Source organism: Barbatula barbatula, assembly GCF_947034865.1.
Source record: "Barbatula barbatula genome assembly, chromosome: 14".
In the NCBI taxonomy this organism is placed as follows: domain Eukaryota; kingdom Metazoa; phylum Chordata; class Actinopteri; order Cypriniformes; family Nemacheilidae; genus Barbatula; species Barbatula barbatula.
This window is the reverse complement of record NC_136777.1, coordinates 4,212,635-4,232,544: the sequence shown is the minus strand read 5'-3', so window position 1 is coordinate 4,232,544 and position 19,910 is coordinate 4,212,635. Positions and strand designations below refer to the sequence as shown.

The window sequence follows — 19,910 nt, the reverse complement described above, 5'->3', positions numbered from 1 at the left end:
ACATGGTAATATTCCAATACAGTTATAGCGCCACCAGCTGGCAACAGGAAATATGACACGTAAAAATAAATAACAAATACTACTGTAATTCGCAAGCATTAATTGTATCACCATTATTTTATTTTTTCTCTACATGGCAATATCCAGATACAGTTATAGCGCCACCTGCAGGAAACAGGAAATGGCATGTTTTTAACTGCTCGTACAGATTCATACAGGTCAGCCTCATATTTGAACAGTATAGCCGGTGTGATCTTCAGACCTTTGTGATGGTACATTGAAATCTCCTGACTTTCCTTTGAGGGGCGTGTCCGTGGTGGCCTGACAAAGTTTGATGTTTCGCCATGAAACATGAAGCTACAGTAACTCAGGCACACGATATCCGACCGGCCTCACACTTCACGTGTTCTACGAGAGTCCTGTGCTGAACACATATCCACGTCAGTGTTCACCAAAAGTCATAGCGCCACCAGCTGGCAATAGGAAATATTGCAGGAAACATTAAGCTACAGTAACTCAGGCACACGATATCCATCCAGCCTCACACTTCACATGTTTGATAATAGTCCTGGCCTGAACACATATCCATGTCAGTAGACCTTTAGTAATAGCGCCACCAGCTGGCAATTGGAAATATGGCACAGAAAAATCTATAATGAAACTCCCTGTATGCAAGTTGCATACCTTTAACTGTTCCTCATGCCGACGGTTGTGGTTGAACATGGTTGCGGTGCATGCCCGAGGGCCCGCACATCGCTGCTCGCAGCTTTAATTATTATTATTATTCTTCTTCTTCTTCCGATGCCGCTTTGATCGATAATTTGAAGGCCTAAACATGCTCTAAAACTCACAATACTTTGCACGCACATCAGACGTTGCAGAACTTGGCGTTTGATATGGGTTTTAAAACTAGGCGTGGCAAAATGGCTCTCTAGCGCCACCTAGAACTGCCCAGACCGATCCGCAAAAGGTACATGCACCAAACTTGGTAGACACGTGTAACACCCCGGATCATGAAGAAAAGCCTCTTGGGGCATATCCCTAAACCGAACAGGAAATCCGTTATTTTAAAATTTCTGTGTTATTGCGCAATATTTTGCAATTTCATGCTGTCGTACTTTGACGAACTCCTCCCAGAGTTTTTATCCGATCGACATCATATTGGTGTCATTCTCATCTTAAGGCCTTTGCGACGCTAAATTGCGGAGATCTAGAGTTTTCATGGGGAATCGTGACCCTGGCGGCCTCCCAAAGTTTGGCGTTTTTTCATGAACAGGAAGTTGATGTAACTCAGGCATTCAATGTCCCACAGGCCACAGACTTCACACATTTGTTCAAAGTCCTGGCCTGAATACATCTACATGGCATCTACATCTACATCTCCATTCAGATACAGTTATAGCGCCACCTGCAGGAATCAGGAAATGGCATGTTTTATACAGTTTTTAAATGCTCATAGAGATTCAAACAGGAAGTTGATGTAACTCAGGCATTGAATGTCCTACAGGCCACAGACTTCATACATTTGTTCAAAGTCCTGGCCTGAATACATCTACATGGTAATATTCCAATAGTTATAGCGCCACCAGCTGGCAACAGGAATTATGACACGTAAAAATAAATAACAAATACTTCTGTAATTCGCCAGCATTAATTGTATCACCATTATTTTCTTTTTTTCTCTACATGGCAATATCCAGATACAGTTATAGCGCCACCTGCAGGAAACAGGAAATGGCATGTTTTTAACTGCCCGTACAGATTCAAACAGGTCAGCCTCATATTTGAACAGTATAGCCAGTGTGATCTTCACACCTTTGCGATGGTACATTGAAATCTCCTGACTTTCCTTTGAGGGGCGTGTCCGTGGTGGCCTGACAAAGTTTGATGTTTCGCCATGAAACATGAAGCTACAGTAACTCAAGGACACGATATCCGACCGGCCTCACACTTCACGTGTTCGACGAGAGTCCTGTCCTGAACGCATATCCACGTCAGTGTTCACCAAAAGTCATAGCGCCACCAGCTGGCAATAGGAAATATTGCAGGAAACATGAAGCTATATTGCAGCTGAGGCACACGATATCCATCCAGCCTCACACTTCACATGTTTGATAATAGTCCTGGCCTGAACACATATCCATGAGAGTAGACCATTACTAATAGCGCCACCAGCTGGCGATAGGAAATATGGCACAGAAAAATCTATAATGAAACTCCCTGTATGCAAGTTGCATACCTTTCATTGTTCCTGATTCCGACGGTTGTGGTTGAACATGGTTGCGGTGCATGCCCGAGGGCCCGCACATCGCTGCTCGCAGCTTTAATTAGTATTGATCTTCTTTTATGGAGCCGGGCACTAGATTACGGTTCCTGCTTCTTTTTTGCCAGCGGACACGGCGAGCTTTCGCTCAACCGCCATGACCCGTCTCGCCATCATAACAGTTTATTAGTAACATCTCTAGCCGTGAACTAGGAGACATGATTAAAAAAGAGGCGAGTCACTCATATGGGCCTAATATCATTCCGTATTAATTGTCTCAGTCGAAGGCTTAACTAAGACAAATGGTTGTGTTTGGAGCGCCGGCGGTTCCTCTGCTCTAAGTATCCACAATACTTTCTCCCTATAGCTACTGGTCTTGATGTATCACACCTAACAAGAGCCGCTGTAAATTTAGCCTGTCGATATGTGTCAGGCCTCATTTATCAGCCCCTCCGCTCTGACGCTTTTCCCTGTCTCACTTTTTTATTTCTCTTTTTTAAGCGGTCCTCTCTCTTCTGTTTTTAGCACTGAGAGTTTTGACTTTGCCCCTGGTTTTGCCTTATCTCCAATCAGATTCCCTCTCAAAAAGACCTGGCAGGAAGGTGATGGGAATGCTAATCCTGGCTTCAGCCGGAGGGCTTGCGTGGGTGTGTGTGTGTGTGTGTGTGTGCATTAAGCAGTGGTTCTCAACCCTTTCCTCAAGTCCAGCGGGTTGCATCTTTGTCAGTATTATCGGTAGAGCTCTGCTAATTTTGAGTTTTTTATGCTTCTCGTGTTTTTTGGTCTGATACTGGTCTGTCTATATATCTGTATAGCGTATATATATATATATATATATATATATATATATATATATATATATATATATGTGTGTGGTATAGTACAGGTTATAAGTTAGAAAATTGACTGAATTGTTTTTTAACAATCTTTAAAATCTTTCATTTCAAGGTAAATGCTTAAAGGGTTGAAATTACTTTTGTCGGCAAAATTATAAATGTGCCAACATATCAAATTATTTCAATAGAAAGCAACATTTAAAAAAAAGATTTTTTCATTTTCTTCTATCTCTGTTTTAACCGTGTAGGTTGCGTGCCCACATAGGCTGCGTGTCAAATCAATCCGGTAACCAGAAATTGTTTCGTGTCCCGAGTTCAATCTTATCTTGTTTGTTTAATTGGTGGGTGACAGGTTAAGAACGCGCGTCTCACAGCGAGCAATTCTGCTAATCTTTCACCAAGAAAAGTGCAGAAGGAAAGAGATTTGTCATTTAAACGAGGCCACCTCGACTCCCTCAGATACTCTCTGGCAGAGATAAGCTGCAGCGCTTCACCGCACGCTCTCAAGACATACAGCATGATTTTTACTAAAAGACTGCTCAAGTGCTTCCATGCTGAATTCATAACTAGGGGAAAGACAAACTAATACATCGTCCCCTGGCTGGAAAGATTGTAAACCAAGTTGTCTTGTCAGGATGCTGCTGGGAATTGGACCCTGTGATTAAACCAGTCGCTGTCTCTTGTGTCTCCTCAGGGTTTGAAAGGAGATCCTGGACCTCAAGGCCAGACCGGTCTTAAAGGTGATAAAGTAAGTCTTCCAACAAGTTTGATTTACTGTAGAAAGCATCTATACACACTGTTTCACTGTCACAGGCTTTGTGTCTGTGATCTTACGGCTGTTTTTCAGCGAATGTGTTGTTTATAGTGTGTTTTATATGTGCATTAAAGAATGTGCATATTTTAAGAACGAAAACTAGTTCTGTCAAATCGATCCATAGAGATGAATTCAGATTCCAAAATAAATAATTATGTTCATATAATATCATATGTCTTATTGCGCCTTGCAAGTTCACTTCCGGTTTGTGTTTGGTTGTAATAAAACATTTTATTAAGTATTTTATTTATAATAACTTTAATTTATAATAAAATTGTATTATATATTAATTGTATTAAATTTAAAACTACTCAATAGTTATACATTTTTTGTGGAAGACAACCGGAAGTTAAAATGAACTTAACTTTTGCGTTTGCCGCTGAAACAGTCTATGTCAAGTCAAGTCAAGTCAGCTTTATTTATATAGCGCTTTTTACAATTTTCATTGTTACAAAGCAGCTGTACAAGAAAACATTGACTATAAGTAAAACATAAAAGGTTATGGAAGTCAAAACACAGTTCAAATATCAGACACACAATAAATTACTATATGCAGAGTTAATTAAATAAGACTATCTATGTATGTGACATGTATATATAAATGCACACACATACAGTTTTTACATAAATATCTATACATTTGTATGTAAATATAAATATGTATTACTAATATTTCTTATAAATAGACTAAACAAACATATTTAAGTACATATAGAACATACACACCACACACATTATATTAACACAAACTATGAAACACCATTGAAAACTACAAAAACAATATTTTATAGATGTTTTATATTTGATTTATATATATATATATATATATATATATATATATACTGTATATAGGCTACACACTACCAGTCATTCTCTGGGCATTTCATAAACCAGCTTCTTGATGCCTCATCCTGGATGCTTTTTAAACAGTATTGAAGTAATTTCCATTTATGCTTGACTCTTTGCTGCTTTTAAGTAATCCATTAAAAAAATTATAATAATAACAATGTAGTTTTCTAAAAAGAAATTAAAATGATATTTTTGTCCACACAAGTAATTTCAAGCATTGAAACATACACCTTCAGATTAAAACATTTTGAGAACATTTTTGTCAAATATTTTAATCTGAACATTTAGATAAAACACAACACAACATTTCATCTAAACACAACATTAGATGAAACTAGACATGCATTTTAGCTCAGTGCACTGTCCAAAAACAGACATATTTTTCCACGGCATACTGTGTTCTTTCATTTCTCATATATTGTAATGCATTGCCATATTTCATCAAACCCAAGACAGGCTTTGTCACTAACTGTCTGAATCGCTCATCTCATTCAGAATGGAAAGCTTTATTTATAGATTCTCATACAAACTAAAAACCCTCAAAGACGCATGACCACTGATTGGACAAAGAAATACGTCTGTATTGAATCATTGATCTTGTTGGTTATATCGCTCGTGCTGAGCAGGACATGTAGCGCGTGGCTCAGTAAATCAGACATGTGGAATGCTGCTGGAATTTGTGAGATGGAGAGCCGGTTTTATTATAGCAAGTCAAATGAACCGTCTGACATGTATATGTGGCAGGGAAAAAACATAATATATGAAGACAAGAAAATAAGAAAATGTACCGGTGCTTGGATTGAATATTTATATACGGGGAATGTTGTAGAGCAAGCTTTATTGACAGCTTCTGTGGCAGGTTGTACATTACATCACATGTGAATTTCGATCAGTCCTTCAGTTTGGAAAAAAATGAACAGGAAAATTGCCTTGACAGTAATGGACTTATGATGGAAGTTTAACGCTGTGTCCATGACAACCAATTAAAGGTATCTGTCCTATTTAAAAAAAGCTTTGGATTCATTGAAATTTTTGGATAAAATGTCCCTTTAATCTCGAGTTGTTCCAAATCTTTATCAATTTCTTTGTTTTGTTGAAGACAGAGAAAGATATTTGGAAGAATGCTTGTAACCAAACACTTCTTGGCCACCATTGACTAGTAGGATGGTAGTCAAATGCCCCAGAACTGTTTGCTTTCCTACATTCTTCAAAATATCTTCTTTTGTGTTCAACCGAACAAAGAAATGTATAAAGCCAGTTTTTCTACTGTGGTGGTCAATGGTGGCCAAGAATGGTTTGGATACAAGCATTCTTTCAAATATCTTTCTCCGTGTTCATCAGAAGGATTGCAGCTTTAATGTTTTCATCTCGGAGAAATGCTTTGCATAGACTTCCATTGAAAGTGCCTTACTGTAAACAGGATTTTCTGATCAACACCATGTTTACCGCAAACTAACATTTCGTCATCATTTACTCATGTCACTTCCAATCTGTATGAGTCTCTTTATGTCGAACACACAAGATATTTGATATTTTCTCTGTAGTTTGTGTCCATACAATGGAAGTCAATGGGGGCCAATGATGTTGGGTTACCAACGTTCTTCAAAATGTCTTTCATGTTCTGCAGAAGAAAGAAAGTCATACAGATTTGGATTCACATGAAGATGAGTAAATTATGAAAGTCACTTTAAGTTGTAGTGAATCCATAACACTGCCTTCCACATATTTAAGCTCAACCAATAAGAGATTCACACCATGACAGATGTGACTTCAGTGACACAGCGTGTAGAATAGAGCTCGCTCATCTGATATCTGATAACCAAGTCTCCCACAGACACGCTTGCACGCAGTCCTCAGCGGGACCGCTTTTCAAACAATAGATCAAACGTTATTCTCTAATAAGCTGCCATATTAGCCCATGTCTTTTACAGTTCCCTCTCTTATTGAGTTCATTTGTTTGCCCGTTCTTGTGTGTAATTGTCAATGCTGTGTTTTCAAGTTCTAATGAGCTCTGTTTTGGAGCAGATAATAACCAGTTCTTTCTGTTTTTATCGCATCCCCAGTCAGAGAGAAGGTAGGCGGGTGGGAGAAAAGACTGTAGTTTGAATTAAACCCGACAGTCGGAAAGACAAGTCATTCTCTTCAAACGTACAACGACTCTCGATATCTGCAAGCTTGAGAAGTTCACTTCTTTTTATTTCTGCAAAGTTTAATGTTCTTGTGGATTTAGATTCAATTTGTGGAAGGCTTTGCATGTTTTTGTCAAAGGTTTTGATAGACGCCGATGTCGTATTTCTGAAGCTTGAATTTTAGGAGAACGAATGCTAAGGTACGGTGTATGAGTCATCGCCACTCGCACGGTCTATTATAAACCTTCTTCAGCATACAGTGTGACATTACTCATGCTACTGCTCCAACATCCTTCGTCAACATTATATTTCTCATAAAGGGAAAGTTCACCCAAAAATGAAAACTCTGTCATCCTTTACTTATCATTTACGCTCTTGTAGTTTTTTTCTTCTGCAGAACACAAAAGAAGATATTTTGAAGAATGTTAACTGGCACCCATTTACTTGCATTGGTTTTGTGTCCATACGATAGAAGTGAATGGGGGCCAGTGCTGTTCGGTTACCAACTTCCTTCGAAATATCTTCTGTGTTCATAAAGGTTTGATGACAGAATTTAAATTTTTGTGAGAAATATCACTTTAAGTGTGTTTTCTCTTCTTTAGGCAACCCCATGCATATGAAAGCAGGCCTGTTGTAGTTTTCGACACTGATATCAATAAGATGTACATTTCTGAGGATGTCAGCTATTTTGCTCCAGAGTGAACGTTTCAGATGTCTTGCTTCATTATTCTTAAAGGAACAGTTCAATCAAAATGTGAAATGTGATCATCTTTTACCCTCTATCATCTGTATTCTAATCTCTGCTAAATTTTACTGTCTCTCTTGCAGGGTGAACCTGGCTCGCTGGCGCTGGGAACTCTCTCGGTATGTGTTTCATTCTATCTTACAACACTACAAAACTGCATGACACAACAATTTTTGCCTTGTTTTGAATGAGACTCAAGAGATTTTACAGGAACCGCATTATGGCAGACTATAGCACTGAACTCAGATTTATAGAGAGTCATCTCTGAGGTTTAGATTTACAGGATTGTGAAACTGCTTCTGTGAGATGCTCAGTTCAGCGCTTATGTTACAGTCTTTATACTGTAAGAGGGACTAGTGAGCATGCATAAAACTTCCCCGAATCATATTTCCTCCTCTTGTTTTAATAACAGTTAGGCTACAATTCAAGGCGAAGTCAAAATTGACCGTATTTCAATTGTTAATGCACTGTAGCAATTTATCTGTGAACCACCTTATGAAATTATGAAAGAATTTGATCCCATCTTTTATCAAATGTAATAACTTTCCAGCATTTGCTTGCAACCCCTGTGGTGCTGGTGGGCCCTGAACCCGAAGCCGTTTTGAGCCAATTATTGCATTTCGCCTAGCTTGCTGTTTTACACTGTAGAGAGGTCGACTCGCATCACAGTGGCATATATGGTGTTACTTTTTAATGTGTCTACAAAGCATCGCAATTACAGGAAACAATGCATCACATGTGGGAATGTCGATCCGTGGGAAGAGAATGCACTGATTGTAATGACACAGCAGTGTGAATGCAGAGATGCAGGACGTGGTTGCCAGGTCAACCGCTTGCATGTGATGTGAAGACGTTTGTGGAATAGAGCTGTACTCCGTATTTAAAACAAAGAAAAGGTCTACATAGTTTTCATATTTTATGCACTTTGACTCATCGACCAGATAGATAAAACAAGGTTCTGTCCTACATATTTTGTCATTTTATATTCTGTTTTAATTGGTAAATTTCAGAGTATGGAAGTAAGATGAGTTGTGAAAGATGTTTAATATTGACACCAAAGGCAGGATAACATGCTATGTAGTGCATTCGGTCTTCTTTACACTTTTGAATGTGCCGACTTCTCATGCTAAAAAAAACGAGTTGGACGTATGACGTAGTGTTCCTGTGCTTGATACGCTCCCTCAGCACGGAATGTTTTTTATGTGTCTGTTTTTATAAATTATAGGAACAAAAGCATATTGTTTGAAGCCGACTGTTGTCTGAATGCTTTCTGTCTTGAGACCTGTTAGACTTATTGAGAATACCTTTATGGGTTGCTCTGGAAGAACATCTATAATTTGTTTATCAAATAAACATTATACCAATTTAAGGTTAAATAATCTTTAAATGGTGTAAAGTAGGCTTGGTATGATTTTCAGAGGAAAAATATCATTTTCAGTCTCAGAAAATGTCTTATTATTTAGACACGGTATATCGGCCAATATATCGGTTATCGGCTTCCAATGTTCAAGAATGATCGGTTACCGTTATCGGCCAAAATTGACATATTGGTGCATCCCTAACCTTAACACTGCCCATACAGAAAACAAGACTTTTAAGACAATTGCATAGTGTTTTGTATTAAAAAGTGCCACATTCCACATCCCGAAAACAATAGTAAATGTACCATTTGTAGCCTTCCTGTGCTCAGTGGTTAGAGCATTAGAGAACGCCGATGTCATGGGTTCGATCCCAGTGATTGCATCTACTCAAATACAAATGTATAGTATCATGCAATGTAAAACGCTTTGGATAAAAGCGTCTACCAAATGCGTAAATGTGATGCGGAGCCAAGAAAGCAAAAAAAAGTCAGGTGTGTCCCGGCAGCAGCGTTTACAGACTCTGGAGGTTAGACATGTTCTGCTGGTTGAGAGCTAATTATTATGCCCATGTTGGGGACTTGTCTGTCAGGTCACGTCTGACACAGTGGGATATGTTCATTGTGTGTGGTGTGATGTTACGGTACTACCGACCTTATGTCACTTAAACAGTACGCCAACCCTAGCAGAACTATATCAGGCCGTAACGATTATCTACTCGTTCTAATTTTACATTTATGAGGACATACCAGAGATCGAAAAGCATGAGCCGACAACACGCTCGCCACATCACCACTCCGTGCTGTAGTCAGCCTGTAAATTCAGTGTGTGTCAAAAAGCATTCGAACAATCTCGGTTGAAATGCTTTGGTTGAACCTGTCGTCTTGACTTTTTTGTTTTTATTTGTGCTTTTACGTTTCTTTAGAGTGCCATGATGAATGTTGGCATTCTAGACATGTGTCACTTATTGTTACGGTCTCCAACATCACAGTTCATGACAGTACTGTTACAGTTTTTTGTGGGAACATTTTAAGTTCTGACTTTCACAAAGCCAGCTCAAGAAGTGAATGGCAATTTTTGCAGCTGTTCCCAAGACGTGCTAGCGTTTTCAAGGATGCCGTTTGAAAAGTGACACCTCACAGCATTTTAATGCCATTGTGTTTTAGAGAGGAGATTAAGAGAGGTCATGTATATGTGAGTGGTCGTGTGCTTTATCTTTACATGGCTGAGTGGAAAGACAACCTCACCTTTGTACTCATTTCATTTATAGCCAATGTTAATTGTCACATTCTGGATTCAAGCGCTTCTCTTCTTTCCTGCAGGTTGAAAAGCAAGGTCCGAAAGGAGACCAGGTAAAGACATTCACATTTATAAATGCAAATCACATTTAATGGGATCCCAAAATGAATTAACATGCTCTCTTGTCATTTCAAATCTGTATGGGTTTCTTTCTTCAGCAGAACACAAAAGGAGATATTTTGAATAATGTTGGTAACCGAGAACCGCTGGTCCCCACTGACTTGCATTGTTTTTTTATCCGTACAATGAAAGTGAATGTGGACAAACATAACATTCTTTAAAATATATAAAAGAAAGTTTTAAAATGAGGCACAATTTTCATTATGGGGTGAGCTATCCCTTTAAGTTTAAGTCTATTTCTTTTCAGAGGTTTGTTTCACATTTTTTAGAAAGTTGTATTACATCAGTGACTGTTTTTTAGATTTGTATGTAAATGTATTAGAGCACTTGCAAAGTCTCAGTCCTCTCTTTAGTTCAATATTGTATGTTAGCATGTGAGTCAGCCATTTTTTAAATAAAACACTTAGTCCCATCAAAACCCAATCCTCCCAGCTATTCAGAATGCACCCTTAATATCCGCAAGCAATGCATGCTCACTAAATTTGCATACTGGAAATGACACGTCAGGTCTTTCTCAGTCTCATCAAAACTGGTAGACGACAACATATTTCATAATGGTACTGCTGTGCCTTTAACCGGCAACAATGAGGATGCCAGATAGCCAGAAGTTTATTGGCCATGGCGCGTTATACAGTAATGCTGTTGATAAATGCCAGCTGTGGTGTAATGCGTGACCTCGTAATCGCATCACAGGTAATTGAGTCATCAATGTACTGATGTTTAAATGATCAATTGTTCGAAATATATTGATGCATACCCTGTTTAACCCTTTCATGCCCATGGGTCACTACAGTGGATGGCTATTCAAAACGCTCTTTCTTGCTTATTGAATCCACAACGTTTGTGCTGCTAATGCTGTGCGCTGACAGTTGAGCTAAATGATCATATATTAAATTTAACTTCATGTTGTTTAAACCAGTGTATGATTCTGGAACACAACACAAGATATTTTGAGAAATGTCATGTGGGGTTTTGTGTTCACACAATGGAAGTGAATGGGGGCCAATGTTGCACTCAGTGTTGGGTTTGAGTGCTAACGTTGGGTCAAAATGGACAAACCCAGCATTGGGTTACAAATGAACTTATGCTGGGTTGTTTCAACCCAAAAATGTTGGGTTGTTCTAACCCATTGTTTGGTCGATTATAAAAACATTTGGGTTAATTTAACCCAAGGTTTGGTTTGTCCATTTTTGACCCATTGATGGGTTAAAATAATGGAGTGTGTTTGTTTACCAACATTTTCAATATATCTTTTGTGTTCTGTGGAAGAAAAAGTCATACAGGTTTGCAATTTGCATATAAGATATTTCTATGTTTAGATTCTATGTTCAGAACACCCAAAATGTTCTTAGTTAAATTCAACCATTTTGTGGATCTACACAGTGTTTGTATTTTATTTGCGCAGGGCCTCCAGGGTGTTCCTGGAGAAAAGGTAAGCACTTCAACCTCGCACATATTCAGGTCATTTCATTCCCCCGATAAAGGCCTTTCCTTCATAAGTACGCCTCTCTAGCCATGACTGTGCTGTGAACATCTGTCTATCAGCACTTTACTAAACGCTGCTATATAGAGCTGTCCAGACAGATCCAGCTGCTGGGTGGTCATTTTCACATTCATGTTTCCGAATCAGATCATTTAGTTTGAGGGGAATAATGACCGTGAACAGGTGGTAAACTAAAACATTTGGACCAGCCAGCTTTGTGTACTGAAATGCTCAGAACTACATCACTGATTTTTTCCCTTCCTCCCCAGGGAGATGCTGGGTTACCCGGTCAACCAGGAGCACCAGGGAAGGAGGGCAAAAGGGTGAGTGAACGGGAGCAGGACGCTGCTTGTGTGGGCCAGACCTGCCATGAGTGTGTGTTTGTGTGACCGTCGCGACAGCAAAGCAAATCTTGAAGAATGACACGCCAACAGCTGGAAAGAGGGAACTATTGGAAAGGTCTGTATGGGCTGGCCTTAGGAGAATGACAGAGGAGACCCCCTGTAGACCCAAGAATTGTGGTCAGACCACCTCTGCTGACCATCACAGCTTTTATGTTTTTTGTTCATAGCATAAAAGCTTTATGCGAAATTCTCTGCAACAAATCGCAGTTGTGTGTTGCTCTTATTTGAATCACCTAAGCTGCTGAGCCATTTCACAAGAGGCGCGCTAACACCTGTTAGCACAAATGTTATCTCAGCTCCTCGAGTGGTTAATGGCGCTGAATGGCGCGCAGTTGCTTTGTCGACTCCCTCGGACGTGATAGAAAGTATTAAAAATGCATGGCAGTCTGATGGAGGGGAACACTCATGTCTGCCTCAGAGACTGTAAGCACAGCATTAAACCCATTCAACAGAATGAATGAATATTTATTATAATCCAAAGCCACGTTCACTCGAGTGCTATCATGACACTGTTGGGTATTTTCACTTCAGCGATGGATTGAGTGATGTAGCGTGCCATAGACATCTGGATGGTTCTGTGCTTTATCGAGAATGTTTCCTAGTGAAATTGACAGTTAAGGTACCCGGTGAACTTTAGGAAGGGTTACTGGATTAAAATCGAGTAATTCTGTGTAAAAGATGTCTTTTTAGTTTTAGAAATGTGATGTACATTTCTTGGGTTTTAAAAGATGGCTTTGTTTTATAATTTGATGCTAAGAAGTAATCATGTTGTTTGTCATAAGGTCGTGTTACTAAAAAATCTTCCAGAAAGATTCAAAGACATTGGGTCTCATTCACTAAGCATGCGTGCGCACAAACTTGTGCGTGAAACCTGCGTACGAACGCTTTCACGAACAAATCATGATTCACAAAAACATTCGTACAGAAATGTATTCTACATATATTATCAAACAAATAATAACAAATCTAAAAGCAAAAAAGAAAATCCAAAATCACAATTACAAATCTGAAATCGCAATATCAATTCTAAAAATGAAATTGCAAACCATAAAACGCAACAACAATTCGGGAAACAAAAAAACAAGTCAGAAAACACAAGAACAAATCAGTCAAACCAGAAAAGTTGGGTCTTTGGTTGGAATGGGATAGTGTTAACTCTGGATGGAACAACACAACTGTAACTCCTAATGTGTCTGTTTAAAATTCACTTTTTTATTTAGCTTTTAAGATTTGTTATAGTTTTGCGGTTTGTTGCACTTCACGGCCACGGTACCAATTATTAGCGAATTTGTAAAATTTTTGTGAGAATAAAGTTTGCGATCATAAATAGTCGAGCCAAAAAGAGATCTTGGAAGTGGTGAAGGTAAGGCTGCTTTGTGCCTGCTTGAAATCCAGTGTGCATTTTCTGAATGCAGATTTTATGGGAATTCGTAACTGTTTCACGACGTGGCTAATTCGCATGAGTTGGTACAATGAGAATCTTACAAAAATGTACGATTATGAGAAAAAAAGCAATGCTGAAGCCCCTCCCCTAAAACCACCCCTAAACCTAACATCACTGGCGTGAAAGCAAATCGTATTAAAATGTACGATTAAGATTGTACGAATTTATAGAACTTAGCCACCTCATAATTTGATTTAGGAATTTCCTTGAAAAAGAACCACCCAAATTATATTTTGATGCCATTTCTGTGCCACCTTCGCAGCGTAAATATAACTGTTGTATGCCCTTAGTTGCGTTAAGTGCGCCTTGCCATCTGTTCTCTTTTTGTGACTTGTTAGATCGTACTGTCTCCCTTAGAAATAAAATGTACTTTCCAGGTCTAATGACCCTCGGGGTTCAGTTAAACGTTTTATTAAACTCTTCTTTAAAACGAGCACAAAGTTGTCGTACCTCTACCTTCTGCCGCTTCAAACCTATGACCTTTCTGGAAAAGTTCAGAACATAGTGTCAGTGTTTACCTACATGATTCCTCTTTAATTGGTCGGTGTTACAGAAAAAAGGCCTTTAGAGTCCGAGCCCTGTTTCAATGATCGTGCGGTTGGCACCCCATAAAATCATACTAAATCTAACTTCCCACACGAGTTTGCAGCACAACTGGATTCTCTTCCGGCTGTCATTTAAACGAGCGTCAAGTTTGTTGTTTTGTCGCAAAATATGCTTTTTGGCTCCATAAATAAATTTGGTTTGAGTGCACGTCTTACAAGCGAGTAGGGATGTGATAAGGTTTCGGGTTATATTTGGCGAGTCACATGCAGTCGGGTAACCTGTTGGGCAGGACTGCGGCACTCTGCAGTCTTGGAAGCTATTTCGGGAGTGAAGGGACACAGGACATTATTACAGGCCTTCTAGACGAGAAGGAACCTCTGCTGCCGAGAGTCTCTCACCCAATTAGCAGCTCTCATTTTCAACACAGCCCTCTGTCACAACCCGGCTGTCGTCTTTACAACGCAGGATGTTTTGCAGCCAGCAAGCTTAAAGGAACGTTCCACATTCAAGTTAAACTCAGTCGTATTGGCAGAATGTTTGGACATTAGTTCGAGTTATACCTCAGTTTAAAATAATAAGCAAAAAAAATATTTAAGCGGATAGTTCACCTAAAAATAAAAAAAAAATAAAAACATTTGCTCACCCTCTTGTCATTGCAAGGCTGTATGACTTACTTTATTCCGCAAATCACAAAATTAGATATTTTCAAGAACGTTAACCGAACTGCGACGACCATCGCCCATTCATTTGCACTGGTTTTGTGTCCATACAAAGTCAATGGGTGCAGGCCTCTTGGCCTTCCTGGAAGCGATCACATTCATGTTACCTGCGTATTGCACAGATTGAGCAAAGACGATATCTCATCATATATTCAGGTAATTTGAGACACGGGGCTGAATCAATGTTAACAGAAGCGAGCCGGAAAGCCTTTCGTATGGATTTCTTGGCGGAGAGGTCAAAGTTGCCAGCCCTCCTGCGCCATCCGGTTGATGAGGTTTACTTAATAATGTCTGAATGTCAATAAGTCTAATAACTCGAGTATATAGTGATAAAAGAAACTAAATATCAATGGAAAGGATCTGGCCGCCGGTGACATGGGGTCTTGTGTTAATTATAAGATAGAAGATGAGATGACAGAAAGAGAGAGAGAGCGTTTGTTAGACTCGTACTGTTTTGTGATCTCACAGTGAAAAAAGCTTAAATTGATATTATTTGTCAGTGCACAGATACAAATTTGTTAAATAAATGTATTTTCGAACTTGCTCATCTTTTAGTTTTGTTGAAAGCTTTATCTCGTACCGTCGCATTTTTATTGTCTATATATTGTCTAAACATCCTAAATCTACTGACATAGTCAGCAGTTGGTGACAAAAGTGCCATTTTATTAACCATAAGTAATGTTATATTTCAAACACAGTTTCACAGTTGAGGTGCATTTGGTTTTACCCATCGTGGATGCCACTGGCACTGTTTGGCGTGATGAGCCAAACGGGACGACTTTGGGACCATACTACACACTACAGGAGATCAAACGGGAAGGAGAGGCACGAAGGCGGTTACAAAATGGACCAAAGGCACAACATTGAAATATTCATCAGTGCTTGGAATGGTGTGAGCGATGGCTTCCTGAGCTACAGGATGTGGAAAAGCACAGGCGCACACCATGGCAACACGACTGGCAGTTTACATTGCACGCTGTCAACCGGCAACTTCGGCTGACATACATTTGCGTAATTACTCAGAGTAGATTCGGAGAATGCTGCAGGTGTATGTGTGTGGGGTTAGGCAAACAAAGTGCACAAAACTCTGTAATACACCTACGGTAAATATACGGTTTTATAAGAGACAGCAACAGCCCACACTGGCGTGCTCTCACCCGTAAGCCAAAACGCACACCGAGCATGTTCTCGTCTTATGTTCTGCCAACATCTCCCAATACTGAGAGATGCCTTGGCTGACATACAGGCATGTGTGGGATTTAGAGTAGATCCGTTCACCTCACACACACAATACTTTTCACAGCTGGTTTAGCTCGGGGGATGCAAAATATTAATAAATAGCAGCATCACTCTTTAATAAGCCGCTCAGGACATGGGGAGCTCATCGCCGTCAACTGAGATGTACAAATCTGCTTTTCACAAGACGTGCAAGGGTTCAGGAAACCGGACAGATTATGGGAACTAAATAAATAGTTTGGATCCTCGTTTTGGAGGCTTGAGAATGTCATTTTGTCATCTAATGGCAGTTGTCACAGACGTAGTAGATTTATAAAGTTGATTATTATTTCAGTATCATACTCGGTATCATTATATTTTATAATATTTATTTTTTTAAATTTAGTTTATGTATTTTATTTTTGATGCCTTAATTTTGAGGACAATGAAATTGGCTTAACAGGTCATTTTAACTTTTTTTATTTTGGCCAGTGGTTGGTTGCTGTAACTTGGTTAGGTTAAATGTATTTAAATTTTTTATTAAATTTTTTTTTTATTATTTATTAAAAATATTTTAAAAGATTTGGCGTAATGTAAAACATTTAAAAATCTTAATAGTTGCCTGTGATGACTTTTACCAGTCCATACACTTTATAACTTTAGCCTTAAGTTTTTAAGTACAGTCTGGTTTTACAAGACATTTTAACTTACTGTTTACATTTTAAAATGTCTTTACATTACAATTTAATATAGATTAGTAACATCAACAAGCCTACTTGAAAGAAAAGTAAAATATTAAGCTGAATTGACTTAAAAAGCCAATATGATTTTACTTAAAAATGAAGGTAGCAAAAAATGTGAATCCACACATCCTTTCAAAATGGAGGCTATTTTCTAAGCTTATCTTGAAATGCACAAGAATTATTCTCAGAAAATTTGTGAAATAGCAGCGGGACAGCTGTGGATTTAGATCTAGATGCCTCTGCACAGAGTTGTATTGGATGTGACGGCGGTGAGCAGAAATGACCTTATGTAGCGCTGCCTATTGCTGTGAGGTTGGATCAGCCGGCTGCTCAACGTGCCCCTCATCCAAACAAGAGTGTCACGGTGGGAGGGGGTGTGAGATGTCCGTGATAATCAATAGCTTGGATGACCTTCTCCTCATAGCCTCCACCTCCACATGGTCCAGATGTACCCCGGTGACAACATCAACTTTTCCAGCTTTTCTTTCGCCAGATGAAATCGGAAGAATAGATTGCGATCGTATTGCAATTCGCTGCTGTTTCGGATGTGCTCCACTTTGCCATGGCGACTACTTACAGAGTTTCAATGTTATCTCTGCTTCATTGCTCTTGCTTTCTAGCTGTTTGGCTGTTTTGCGTTGCTTGACCTCAATGTACGGTGCTTGATTCTTCTGCTTTGCTGAAACTCAGACGTGCTTTCTAAAGTCGGACTACAGTACAGGCATCATAATTGCTTCTTTTATCTCTGAAAAACGTCAGTCAGTTAACAAGCGGTATAATGAATCCACTAATAATAGTAATGCGTGTTATTAGTCATCCTCTGGCTAATTGTAGTCGAGTCAGAATGGTAATGAAGATTGAAGACTGCAGCTGTAAAAAACCAGCCGTCATTGCATCTCGAAACATCGCCAGTGATGTAGTATCTCATCTTTACCGATCAATGGCCGTCATCCATTTGGTCTTTCATCTCCAATCATCTGTAAACTAACATGACATGTTCGGCCAGAAGAACAAAGAAGTATGGGTTGTTATCCTGTTTTTGATGTGTAGGATAGTGCTAACGTAAGAAAGCGGTGGCCTGCACGCCATCGAGTTAGTCTCCAGCAGTTGACGTGGAGGAGTTTGATTCCAAAACATCGTCTTCTCTCTTACACACGTGGATCAAATATCTGTAGCTGAGTAATACGAAGACTTAATTACTTGGATGCTTCGAAGATCTGAAATCTTGTTCTTGAAGTCTAGTGACAGATAAACACAGATAAGAGAGGTGAAGAGAGAGAATGGGTGTTAATATTTTAGTTTTGATTTGAATAATTTATAGAGATGTCAGTGAAATGTAAGTAGAGGTACAGTTACAAATCTAGTAGACCTCCACCTAGTTTAAGGCATTTGCCACAGCTACCTAACCCTGGCTTACAGTATTGGTGTTTGGTGAACAGTAAATCATTTTTTTGATGTTTCTTTAATTGGTAATCCACCAGCATGTGTAAGCTCTTAGTCACAGTAGTGTTTCTAACGCTGAAATAGGAAATCAATTATTGAAGAGTTCATTTGCAAAAACAGATCCATTTAACATTTCCCAAAGTCTTTTTTATCGAGCATTCCACGTAATATAAATTAAACTACAGCTGGGTTGTTTTGATGATAGGCTAACTAGAATAGGAATAAAATGATAAAATAATAATAATAACAAAATAATATCGCTATAGCACAATAAAGCAATAAAAATGTGATGATTTTAATCCATGACTTTTTTATGTACCATCTTACAAGAAAGGCAGGAAAATACTAATAATACTACTAAAATACTACTAATTCAAAACTTGCAGTTATATAATTGAAGCCCTTAAAAGAAATGAGTTATTAGAAATGAGAAATTATGAAGTTTTAATGGTTACGATTGGTTATTTTCTGGCTTCTAAGACGAGTGGAATGTGCCGACACGAATCTGGGTATAAAAACATTTAGTTGTTTCAGTTTATTTGCCCAGTAAGCAGATAAACGTTTTTTTTCTCAGATTCCTAAAACATATGGGTTTTCTCTATAATAAGTTAGGTGGTCTAATAAATGTGTTAACTACTATCTATTGAAGTTTATATTAAACTGAACCATTATGTATATATTCCATATTGTAAAAGGATGTACATCAAATTAGTATTTTCATGAATTTTCTCGGGTTGCAGACCACTTTAAATATGATCTGATATTTCCAGGTCTTTCGTGACCGTGGGCATTGGTTGTTCGGGGCATAGGCGGTATAGGAGCTGTCTAGAGCAGTAACAGTCTGTGAGGCGCCAAAGGGTGATATCCCCGTAAACACACTCTATTCATCCCTCATCAACACCCATTTCATCAGGATTATTCCCACTCTCTGTTGTGCTCAGCCATCACATTGAAAATGGGTGTTAACTTAATAGCAGGTCTCTCACCTCAGCTGTTATGTCTTGGCACCATTGTAGGATTAAACTACATTACTATACGACAGTACAATATTTGTTTATATTTTAAATGCATAATTTCTATTTCAACTTATGGTAATTTGCTATATGTATATAGTGCTGTAATCGGAGTAATGTAACATTGGTATTTTGTGGTGGGTGGTCTCATGTCTGATCTCGGCTAGGGCGCCCTGTGGGTCACGACCGTTATGGACATGAACTGTTTACATGTCTCGGCATGTTTTAATTGTATAGATGCAATATTGAATACTTTAAAATATATATCTTTTTTTATATATACAATACATTTTCAGTAATCTCTGAAGTATCATTTCCTATTACACTTCAGAGGTGATGACAAACATGTGTGTGCCCTTCTAGAGTCACCCCAAAACGTCCCAACAGATGGCATGTGTCCACCGCGGCCGACATCAGCAGGCGCCTAGAAATGATTAGCCATGTGATACATGCTATAAAACATGGCGGGGGGGTGAAATCGGAGTGA

The 19,910-nt window shown here is 38.8% G+C and overlaps 1 protein-coding gene across 1 annotated transcript in view; it reads left to right on the top strand.

Annotated features, from left to right (window-relative positions):
- LOC306903884 (uncharacterized protein) overlaps positions 1-19,910 on the top strand; it is a gene marked incomplete at both ends in the record, with an annotated part of 114,539 nt that overhangs the window by 27,468 nt on the left and 67,161 nt on the right. The window contains 5 exons of the mRNA XM_079473424.1: positions 3,794-3,847; positions 7,720-7,755; positions 10,317-10,346; positions 11,819-11,845; positions 12,166-12,219. Of these exons, the coding sequence (XP_079329550.1) occupies positions 3,794-3,847; positions 7,720-7,755; positions 10,317-10,346; positions 11,819-11,845; positions 12,166-12,219 (201 nt within the window). The remainder of the gene's footprint in view (positions 1-3,793; positions 3,848-7,719; positions 7,756-10,316; positions 10,347-11,818; positions 11,846-12,165; positions 12,220-19,910) is intronic.